At 36.5% G+C, this 12,323-nt stretch overlaps 1 protein-coding gene across 4 annotated transcripts in view; it reads left to right on the forward strand.

Moving 5' to 3' along the window:
• The window catches only part of MAP3K7 (mitogen-activated protein kinase kinase kinase 7), a 76,304-nt gene extending 72,786 nt beyond the window's left edge, over positions 1-3,518 (forward strand). The window contains exon 17 of one of the 4 annotated variants that reach the window (XM_032275236.1): positions 476-3,518. In XM_032275236.1, coding sequence (XP_032131127.1) covers positions 476-656 — 181 coding nt within the window. In that variant the 3' untranslated portion in view covers positions 657-3,518. The remainder of the gene's footprint in view (positions 1-475) is intronic. The other 3 variants (XM_032275238.1, XM_032275237.1, XM_032275239.1) reach the window with 3 other exon arrangements.
• The last annotated feature ends 8,805 nt before the right edge of the window (positions 3,519-12,323 follow it).

The following is a 12,323-nucleotide window of genomic DNA, read 5'->3' on the forward strand; positions in this document are numbered from 1 at the left end:
GGATAGCATTTATTTTAGTTAGCTTGCAAATGTTCTATTAGCTTACCACTCTCTACTAGAGTTAAATAGGATTGTGACTTCAGAACGTGAATGAGTATAAAAGTAGAATGTGAATGATAAAAACTTCATGTTATTTTCCCGTAGTCAGACAGAACCTTTCCCAGCCTTTTTCCTTCCTTCCTACACAAAAAAAGAGAATAGAAAATGAAATTTTCTGAAACTTTTACTTTACCATTTTATCTACTTCACTAATTATCCAAGTACAGTTACTTAATAGAAGGATTATGATATTTGTATAGTTACACTAGAAGTACATGAAAGTTCCACTCCAGCCCATAATTATATTTGAGAAGTGTAGCTAAGATGCAAAATGATAGACCCAGAATAAAAATTCTCATTAATTGAGCTTCCATCATCAGCTAGTAAGGTATGAATTTTTCCCTCATCTGTAATATTATGTGGTATTTGTTTGTAGGCAAGAACTAGTTGCAGAACTGGACCAGGATGAAAAGGACCAGCAAAATACATCTCGCCTGGTACAGGAACATAAAAAGCTTTTAGATGAAAACAAAAGCCTTTCTACTTACTACCAGCAATGCAAAAAACAACTAGAGGTCATCAGAAGTCAGCAGCAGAAACGACAAGGCACTTCATGATTCTCTGGGACCGCTAAATTTTGAAATACGCAAAGAAAGACTTTTTTTTAAGGAAAGGAAAACCCTTATAATGACAGTTCATGAGTGTTAGCTTTTGGGCGTGTTTTGAATGCCAACTGCCTATATTTGCTGCATTTGTTTCATTGTTTATTTTCCTTTTCTTATGGTGGACATACAATTTTACTGTCTCATTGCATAACATGGTAGCATCTGTGACTTGAATGAGCAGCACTCCTCAGCTTCAAAACAGATGCAGTGAACTGTGGCTGTATATGCATGCTCATTGTGTGAAGTCTAGCCTAACAGAACAGGAGGTATCAAACTAGCTGCTATGTGCAAACATCGTCCATTTTTTCATATTAGATGTGGACCTCAAGAATGACTTTATTCTTGTATCTCATCTCAAAATATTAATAACTTTTTCCCAAAAGATGGTATATACCAAGTTAAAGACAGGGTATTATAAATTTAGGGTGATTGGTGGTATATTACAGAAATATGGAACCTTTAGGGATAGTTCAGTGTAAGGGCTATGATGCCAGCATCCTTGGATCAGTACTGAACTTAGTTCCATCCGTAAAATATATAAAGGTAAGTGGCAGCTGCTCTACTTAATGAAAGCAGTTTTACCAGATTTTGTTAGACTAAAATTTGATTATGATACATTAAACAAAATGGAAGTTTTTTTTTTTTTTAAGAAGTAAAGATTTTTAATTCTGTGACTGTGTGTATGTGTGTTGAAACTGTAAAGCTTTTATGACTCTAATACTAACCTCTTCAATGAAATTAAAAGGCAAAAGAACATGATTGAGCTTAAATGATCATTTCTTACTACAATGATTCTTGGATTGTTGTCTCATGTATTTGAAAAAAAAAAAAGAAAAATAATGGAAAATGAAAATAATTGCTCTAGCTTAAAAAGGCTTGGACTTAGATTTCTTTTATCATACCAAATGAGGAATAAACCAGGCAAATAAGAAGGACGTTAAAGAAGTAAATATAAATTCAACAAGTATCCTAATTATCTTGGATATTAGAATATTTGATTTTCCTTACAATCCCATTCTAGAATTGCCTGCAGCCTTTCAACACTTTTGAAAGAATTTCAACACCTATAAAGAGAGTATTTATATTGTTAATAGTAACTTTGCTACCAAAACCATCAGAATAACTTAAAAATAATAACAATATGACTATACAAATTGTTTTTTCAGTTGGTGTTAAAATAAGTCACATTTTGATACCAGTACGTGGTGTCTTTTAAATAAGGATGTCATCAATCTGATTTTTATAGCATTAATGTTTTCTGAAGAAAAAGTTCAAAATGAAAGCATTAATTGCTGTGATTATTAGAATTCTATCATGACTGTATTGTAGTTTTTGTTCTATTTCAGATAAGCAAGTTGATCAAAGAAGTTATCAAAACTATTCTCAAAAATGCTAAAGCAAGTAACTTTTTCTTCCATTATTTTTTCCTCCCACCACTGAATTTTATAATGAATTCCTTGTGTATACAAGCAATACAGGTGAAGGACAATTTGTACTAAACTGTTATTTTTAGCTTCTTCAAAATCTATTTTAGAAAGCTTCCTGGAAATAAATGTCTTCCATCATTTAATTTAAATAAAAGGATTATTGTTTCCAAATAATTTGATTACCTAGCTGAAACTGATACTGGGTTCAGCATAATAACTGTAAACTAATATAAAGCATGACTCATCCATAGCATTGCTGCTTGTATATACATCTGTCACTCCACTGAAAGGGACCTAGTCACTTTAAAGAGGCCTTTTATCTCGGAACACGATATCCAAGCGTGAATGCTAAGGCTTGATGTTTCCATTAGGATTTAGCATTCAAGATTTCAGACTTTATTTCTAGTCATTGATGTGTTTTACTGTATCATAACACACTTAAAGGGAAATTTTATTATAGTTTTTACATGTAGTCATTTCATAAAAATATCCAAATAGGTAAATGGAAGAAAATAGTAGATTTTAGTCATGGTACCAAATGCAAGAGGCTGTTGAACAGTTGCTTGCTTGTTTGTTTACAATAAGTTCTTTGGGATTTTCAGTACTGTAGTTGCCCTAGACATTGAGTACCGTTTAGCCTTACTCTGTTTTTAAGTAGTTGTGTTGTCAATTTCATACTTTAAAGTCCTAAAATCCACAGCCAGTTTAATCAGTGTCCTCAACCATCAAACGTACAAATAAAAACGTTAACAAGGAGCCATACTTATTAGTTCTGGTTTTACAGTTTATTCTGACCTTCATTTTTTGGGTAGAAATTGCAAACAGGCAAGTAAGTGGCTAGAATGCCCCAGACTAAGAAATTCAAAAACTATCATTGAGTAAGCCCTAATTACATTTTACTCTTGCCTCCAGGGAAAGAAAGCAAGCTTTTATCTAATCTAGAGGGAAGTATTCATGAGCAATAAAAATCACTTTTTGAGTTAAATAAAAATCAGTTAAGAATATTTACCATATAGCAACACAGCATATAAAGATTTGTTAAAAGTTGTTTACAAATGTTTGACTATTTTTGCTGAAGTATTTTAGAGTATTGAATGTCTTCTCTCCAAGTTTCTTTCATGTTCCTAATTTCAGTTCCTGTAGCCAGAGATCACAGGTCTTCCCTGTGAAATTTTTGTTTCTTTCTGTAAATGTGTGTGGTTTTCAGCCCTCAACTCCTGTCTTCAAATGGTAGTAAGTTCTAGTTCTACTTATGTCATTGAGAACATTTTATGTCAAATGATGTAATGCAGAAATTCTTGTGCATACTTGTAATTGAAGGAAGCTTTTTAGATTTATTTTTGTTTTTAATAAAATTCAGATTATTATTCTAAACTAGTACGTAAAAGTGGTGAATGACTTGTATCAGCAAATGAGCTGTGAGGTGTTCTGCTTTGGCACCATGTTTACCTTACATAGAAACTAGTAAAAACTGAAATGTCACTTTTGTACCATAATCACGATTTTTAAGAGGCTGAGTAATTGGCCAGTTAACATATCATCTCTTGCATTTCAAAATTTTGTGTTAAATGGAGCTCTTCACAATTTCATGAGTTAATTTGTATGAATCACAGCACGTCATATATCGCTAAGTGATTCTTCTCATCAGAAAACTGATTTCTTAGAGTGTTTTTAAGTTAAATTAGGTATTTCATTCCTTTATCAACCAGTTGGCTTCCCAACCTAAACATATGCATACATTCTTACAAACTCTACCTTCATTTTAGTAAATCCATCCATTCATTTGCTCATTAGTTTCGTAAATATTTATCATATATTATAAACTGTACTGCTGTTACCAATACCAAGTTTCATGTCCATTTCAGTCACACACTAGTTAGATGATATTCCCATCTTACTGATGGGAAAATAGGCTCCTAGAAGTTAAGAACTTGTGCCTGAGTCTGCTTTTCCATCATTATCTGTTTCAGGCAGAATCTCATGAATGGGGACTCTGTGGCCACTATTAACCCATGATACAAATAAGAGCATAGGAAAATCCTTAGATTGAGTAGCAAACAATGAAGAGAACCAGATAACTTATAACTAGAAGACACAGGGTAGCAACAAAGCCAACATCAAGACCCTCCCCCACGTCTTTTAAAACCCAAGTCCATGATATAAACAACTTTGCCATACTGTAATTTTAAATGCTTTCCAAATTCTGAAGTGATTTGGCTTTCACATTGACTCATTTAGCAGGTAAGAGATCTGCATAGTTTTAAACTGGGGTATAATTCATATATGAGAAACTGCATCTAATTTTTAAAAATGCAAATATCCTACCTGTCACATAAGTCAGTGTGAAAGCTAAATCACCTCAGAATTTGGTGAGCATTTAAGTAAAGGTGTGCTGCTTATAGAGTTCGACTTATGTTTTCACTTGTGAAACCACCCCAGCAGTCCACATCCTAAATGTCTACCACCCCAAAAAGTACCCTCCTGCCCCTTGCAGTTGAGCCCTACCCTCACCCCAGGCCCCAGACAACCACTGATCTGCTTTCTATCAATCTGGATTAGTTTGTATTTTCTAGAATTTTACGTAAATGAAATACTACAATATGTACACTTTACTTCTTAAGCCTTTTTCCCCCAGCTGAACAGTTATTGTAATTTCTTTGAGAAGAATTGTAAGTTTTCTGTTTTCCTTTTTTTGTTTAAGTTAAAGCTGTTTTCTGCTTGCTCAAAATCCTAAAAAATACTAGCTTGGTTGTTACTCCACAGAACAATTTGCAAAACCATGTTTTCAGTAGCAGCGAAACAGTCTTTGTAAAAATGTTTGACATAGTGTTTCATACAGATGTTGTCAGTGGTCCTTCCTGATACGGTAGTCCACATAGAAATAATATTTGCATTGGCAGATCATGTAACGCTTAACACCAGGCCCTGTGCTTCTTTTCCATCCATGACTAGACACTGCTGTTGGAGGTTCCAACACCCCCTGCCATGCAGTTCCACCCAAATGGAACTTCAGTTTAAATGACTTGCCCTTCATATCAGTTAGGCAGCCTTTAAATCAGTAGCTTCTGTGTTATGCATAACTTGAGCCTTCCAAAATACATAAGGCCAGTTTTCAATGAAGCTTTTCTGAGAAATGAATGGCTATTTAACTCTATTTGAGTGTCATGGTACTTTCAAATTTCCAAGTCATGAACGGCATTCCTTTATCTTTAATGGCTAATGATGTCTTATCAATGCCATAAAGCAGCAGGATCATCGCTTTGAAAGCACCAGAAATTACCCAGTACATGCCGTATATTTATCTGAAAAGCAAAAGTAACTTACAAAATGTTCAGACTTACTGCGTGTTTCTATTTGTGGATTCCCCCTCTTTAGTTATTACTGGAATGATTAATCACTGATTGGCTCATTTTACTAAATTCAAATTAGACTGAAGAAACCAAAAATGAGTGTAACTTTGTAGAATTAATGGTGGTATTCCCTCATCACATGCTCTAGAACCCTTTGGCTTTTAATCAGCTTCCTACAAAGGTCCTTAACTAAATATCCATCTAAAGCGTGATAAACATCTTACTTACAAAAATTGGTACCACTCGTGTTCCTTTTGCATGTACCATGAGAATATTATCTGAGCTGCATATGAAATCAATGAATTACATGCTTACAAAGCAGATCTTCTGTACCTTGGGACCATTATACTATTGGTACATTCTTAGTAAAACTGAAATCTGATTACATAATTCTGTGCTCCCGTTAATAGTTCCATGTTTTACGTTTAGGAGGATTGAGGAAGTAGCATAGATTTCCTTGGCCTACACCGAACATTTCTTCCCATTATACTTTCTTTTTTATCCATATCAGAAAATTTCTTAACCTCAGTGCCCCAGACCATGTCCACTATCTCCGTATATTCACTAGGATGTAAGGTTTGGCTGCCCAAAATAATGGCTGAAACAGGTTAGCAGTTCTTTTTTTCTCATATAAAAAGCTAAAGTAGTATAATTCTACACATCTGCATTGTAGCCAAAGGGAAGAGGTAAAGGGCAAGAGATGTAAAGGTGCACATCATTTATACATGTTTTAAACAGAATGTAGTCACATGGCCACTCCTAGCTGCAGAGAGGCTGGGAAACATCTCCATAGTGGAGATTATGGAGATGCTTCGCTTAGGAGATCACACAAAAGTTCAGTTACAGGTGGAGGACTGAAAGGATATAGGGGACAAGAATAGCCTCTGTCACACTCCCTTGGGAAAGAAAGGAGGCCACTGCCTCCACCACTTCCTCCTTCCCCACTCTCCACAGTAAAAGGGGAACAAGAAAACCTGGCCTCACTAAAATGCACAAGTAACTTGCATCTTCATGAATGTAAAACTCTGATCGATATGGTAGATATGCATGTGGAGATTTTCATGTATTTATAATTGATAGAGCTTGGAAAAATAATATAAAACTTCAAAATGTGTTTTAAATTGGAACACCTTAACTGGAAACTAGACTTGAAATAATTTAAATATTCAGTATCAGACAGTGTCCCTTAGAAAAGAAACTTTGGTAGGAAGTCCATTATGAAAAGAAAAAACTTACAAGGAAAAAAAACGGTTAACAAATAGAGATGTCATTACAAAGAGAAAGAAACTAACATTTATTAAGTGTATATTATGTTTCGGGCATTTGTTTACCTTTGCTCTAAAAGTAAGCTGAAGCACAGAGGAGTTGGAAAGTTTGCCCATGTAGTAAATTATGGACTCCAAACACAGATCGTCTAAGCCTTAAGGCCTACAAAACTCTCATTTTTAATTAGTGTAGAACTTGGAGTGTATTTTCTTGTTAACTTAATAAAAGGGAAGAGAGAGAGACCTATTTGGTGCTTAAAATATAAATGAAATAATATGTATAAATAATATATATAAAAATATATAAATGGAATAATTACAAAAGACTATGAGAGAAAATTAAAAAGTGAAGTACTTAACGTCTTCAGGTATTGGCATCGTGGTGATTTTCCCCTTTTAAAAATTATTTCCCTTCTTACTGTTTTCTGTGCGGTAAAAATAAAAACCAAGTGGTGGGGAAGTCTTAACAACACTCTGACCAAGCTTTATTGGCCTGGGGAACTCCACAGGACAGCCTAGTGGGCCAGGTACCCAGGCCCTTTGTCATGGGCACAATTAAAGCCTTTGCATTTGTCCTGCAAGAGATGGAAGTTCCCGTCTCACTATTGGCCCCAACCTAGATTCCTCCAGATAAGGGTGGATCTGAAAGAAGGGGATTCTAAAGGTATTTCCATGGATATGATGGGAGAAATCCTGCTCCCAGAATTTGATGGGAGAAAGTACACATTCTAAGGAATGTGTGCTTTCACAATGATGGTATAGGACCAGGGATATAACTTCAATTCCCCAAGTGGTTTCTGTTGCACAAATTTGAGAACCACCAAGACTTCTGTTTCCAAAATGTCAGCATGAAAGCAAGCTTGTTTTACTCCCCACTATCCCCAGCCCTCCCACACACACACAAAAAAAGACAATCATATAGTGCCGAGATTATCACCAGCAATATTCTAGAATTCAAGTATAAAGAAGAGATAGTCCCTAGAACCATAGAGAAGTGAAAAGACTCCAAGTAGTCAGAGAATTGGACCTTCATGTCCACAATGGCATTTCGGTCCCCAGCTCACAGTTCCTACACTGGAAAAAGAGATCAAGATTAACAACCAGCTTCTCTACCATCTTGAGTTATCTGTCAGGAGACCTGTTCCTGCCTCAACCCATGGGAAGCATCAAGAGTGGCTGCAGGGAAAAATACCCCTCAGGTCATCAGAGACAAAGGCAAGAGGTAAGACTACCTACCATCCCCAGCCATGGCAGCTCTGTAGCTCAGCCAAAGGAAACACCAAATAAGAGTGGCTTTTCAGCAGTATCAGCCTATATGAAGTTCATTCCACAGACGCCCTGGGTGTGAACCCTGGCCAGCCTCCCACACTACCCAGATACCCCTTTGGGTACTTCTCCGCCCCCATTTGGGTGGGTGGCAAACCTGGGCTTAAGGCATCATCTAGTGCCAGAAAAGAGGCAGCAACTTAGTAGGGGAAAAACCAGAAGGTCAATGGCAAAAAAAAAAAAAAAAAAACTCTAAGCAAACATATCCAATTAAAAAACCCATATAGAACGCACCAAATACAGGAGCACTCAGATATATAAAGCAAGTTCTTAATGACTTGCAAAGAGACTTAGACTCCCACACAATAATAGTGGGAGACTTTAACACTCCGCTGTCAATAATAAACAGATCAATGAGACAGAAAATTAACAAGGATATCCAGGAATTAAACTCAGACCTGGATCAAGCAAACCTAATAGACATTTACAGAACTCTCCACCTCAAATCCACAGAATATACTTTCTTCTCAGCACCACATCACACCTACTCTAAAACTGACCACATAATTGGAAGTAAATCACTCCTCAGCAAATGCAAAAGAATGGAAATCATAACAAACAGTCTCTCAGCCCATAGCGCAATCAAGTTAGAACTCAGAATTCAGAAACTAACTCAGAACCACACAGCTTCATGGAAACTGAACTGGCTCTTGAACATTGACTGGATAAACAATGAAATAAAGGCAGAAATAAAGATATTCTTCAAAACCAACAAGAACGAAGACACAACATATCAGAATCTCTGGGGCACATTTAAAGCAGTGTCTAGAGGAAAATATATAGCAATAAATGCTCACATGAGAAGCAAGGAAAGATCTAAAATCGACACCCTATCGTCAAAATTGAAAGAGCTAGAGGAGCAAGATCCAAAAAACTCAAAACCTAGCAGAAGACAAGAAATAACTAAGAGCAGAACTGAAGGAGATAGAGACACAAAAAAAACCCTTCAAAAAATCAATAAATCCAGGAGCTGGTTTTTTGAAAAGATCAACAAAAGAAACCACTAGCGAGATTAATAAAAGAAGAATCAAATAGATGCAATAAGAAACAATAAAGGGGATATCACCACAGATTCCACAGAAATACAAAAGATCATCAGAGATTATTACAAACAACTCTAAGCATATAAACTAGTAAACCTGGAAGAAATGGATAAATTCCTGCACACTTGCATCCTCCCAAGCCTAAACCAGGAAGAAGTCAAAACCCTGAATAGACCAATAACAAGGGCTGAAGTTGAGGCAGCAATTAAGAGCCTAACAACCAAAAAAAACCCAGGTCCAGATGAGTTCACAGCCGAATTCTACCAAACATACAAAGAGGAGCTGGTACCACTCCTGAAACTATTCCAAACAATCCAAAAAGAGGAAATTCTTCCCAAATCATTTTATGAGACCATCATCCTGACACCAAAACCAAGCAGAGACTCAACAAGAAAAGAAAACTTCAGGCCAATAGCCATGATGAACATAGATGCAATAATTTTCAATAAAATACTGGCAAACCGATTGCAATAGCACATCAAAAAGCTTATCCACCACGATCAAGTAGGCTTCAATCCCAGGGATGCAAGTCTGGTTCAACATACACAAGTCTGTAAACGTAATTCACCACATAAACAGAACCAAAGACAAAAAACACATGATTATCTCAATTGATGCAGAGAAGGCCTTTGACAAAATTCAACAGCCGTTTAGGCTAAAAACCCTCAATAAACTAGGTATTGATGGAATGTATCTCAAAACAATAAAAGCTATTTATGACAAACCCACAGCCAATATCATACTGAATGGGCAAAAACTGGAAGCATTCCCTTTGAAATCTGGCACTAGACAAGGATGCCCTCTCTCACCACTCCTATTCAATATAGTACTGGAAGTTCTAGCCAGAGCAATCAGGCAAGAAAAAGAAAAAAAGGGTATTCAAATAGGAAAGGAGGAAGTCAAATTGTCTCTATTTGCAGATGACATGATTGTATATTTAGAAGACCCCATCGTCTCAGCCCAAATTCTCCTGAAACTGATAAGCAACTTCAGCAGTCTCAGGATACAAAATTAATGTGCAAAAATCACAAGCATTCCTATACACCAATAACAGACTTAAAGAGAGCCAAATCAAGAAAGAACTGCCATTCACAATTGCTACAAAGAGAATAAAATACCTAGGAACACAACTAACAAAGAATGTAAAGGACCTCTTCAAGGAGAACTACAAACCACTGCTCAACGAAATCAAAGAGGAAACAAACAGATGGAGAAACATTCCATGCTCATGGTTAGGAAGAATCAATATTGTGAAAATGGCCATACTGCCCAAAGTAATTTACAGATTCAACACTATCCCCATCAAGCTACCAATGACCTTCACAGAACTGGAAAAAACCACCTTAAACTTTATATGGAACCAAAAGAAAGCACAAATAGCCAAATCAACTCTAAGCAAAAATAACAAAGCTGGAGGCATCATGCTACCTGACTTCAAACTATACTACAAAGCTACAATAATCAAAACAGCATGGTGCTGGTACCAAAACAGAGATATAGACCAATGGAACAGAACAGAGGCCTCGGAGGCAATGCCGCACATCTACAACCATCTGATCTTTGACAAACCTGACAAAAACAAGCAATGAGGAAAGGATTCCCTGTTTAATAAATGGTGTTGGGAAAACTGGCTAGCCATGTGCAGAAAGCAGAAACTGGACCCCTTCTTGACAACTTACACGAAAATTAACTCCAGATGGATTAAAGACTTAAACATAATGCCATAAAAACCCAGAAGAAAATCTAGGCAAAACCATTCAGGACATAGGCATAGGCAAGGACTTCATGATTAAAACACCAAAAGCATTGGCAACAAAAGCCAAAATAGACAAATGAGACCTAATCAAACTCCACAGCTTCTGCACAGTAAACGAAACAGTCATTAGAGTGAATTGGCAACCAACAGAATGGGAAAAAATTTTTGCAATCTACCCATCTAACAAAGGGCTAATATCCAGAATCTACAAAGAACTAAAACAGAGTTACAAGAAAAAAACAAACAAGCCCATTCAAAAGTGGGTAAAGGATATGAACAGACACTTTACAAAGGAAGACATATATGAGGCCAACAAACATATTGAAAAAATGCTCATCATCACTGGTCATTAGAGAAATGCAAATCAAAACCACATTGAGATACCATCTCACACCAGTTAGAATGGCCATCATTAAAAAATCTGGAGACAACAGATGCTGGAGAGGATGTGGAGAAATAGGAACACTTTTACACTGTTGGTGGGAGTGTAAGTAAATTAGTTCAACCAATATGGAAGACAGCGTGGCGATTCAAGGACCTAGAAATAGAAAGTCCATTTGACCTATCAATCTCATTACTGGGTATATACCCAAAGGATTATAAATCGTTCAGTTATAAAGTCGCATGCACACATATGTTCATTGCGGCACTGTTTACAATAGCAAAGACCTGAAACAAACCCAAATGCCCATTGATTATAGACTGGACAGGGAAAATGTGGCACATATACACCATGGAATACTATGCAGCCATAAAAAATGATGAGCTCCTGTCCTCTGTAGAGACATGGATGCACCTGGAAACCATCATTCTCAGCAAACTGACACAAGAACAGAAAATCAAACACCACATGTTCTCACTCATAGGCGGGTATTGAACAATGAGAACACATGGACACAGGGAGGGGAGTATCACACACTGGGTTCTGTGGGGGGGATATAGGGGAGGGACAGTGGGGGTGGGGAGTTGGGGAGGGATAACATGTGGAGAAATGCCAGATATAGGTGATGGAGAGGAAGGCAGCAAACCACATTGCCATGTGTGTACCTATGCAACAATCTTACATGTTCTTCACATGTAACCCAAAGCCTAAAATGCAAACAAACAAAAAACCCATATAGAGAAGACAAGAGTAAATAACAAATGCTTTAATGTAAAGACATAAATGTATATCCACAGGAAACATAAGCAAACAGGGAACTATGACCTCCGCAAACAGACAAAATAAGGAACCAGTGACTGACCCTAACAAGACTGTGATATGGGAACTCTAAACAAGAATGCAAAATAGCAGTTATAAGGAAACTGAGTGATCTTCAAGATGACACAGAAAATCAACTCAGAAATTTATCAGATTAACAGAGATTGAAATAATAAACATCTTGGAATTGAGAAATATTTGCTGAATTGAAAAATTCACTAGAAGCCCGCAACAGCAGACTAGATCAAGCA

Source organism: Sapajus apella, unplaced genomic scaffold, assembly GCF_009761245.1.
Source record: "Sapajus apella isolate SASKATOON/1434 unplaced genomic scaffold, GSC_monkey_1.0 scaffold6, whole genome shotgun sequence".
Lineage (NCBI taxonomy): Eukaryota > Metazoa > Chordata > Mammalia > Primates > Cebidae > Sapajus > Sapajus apella.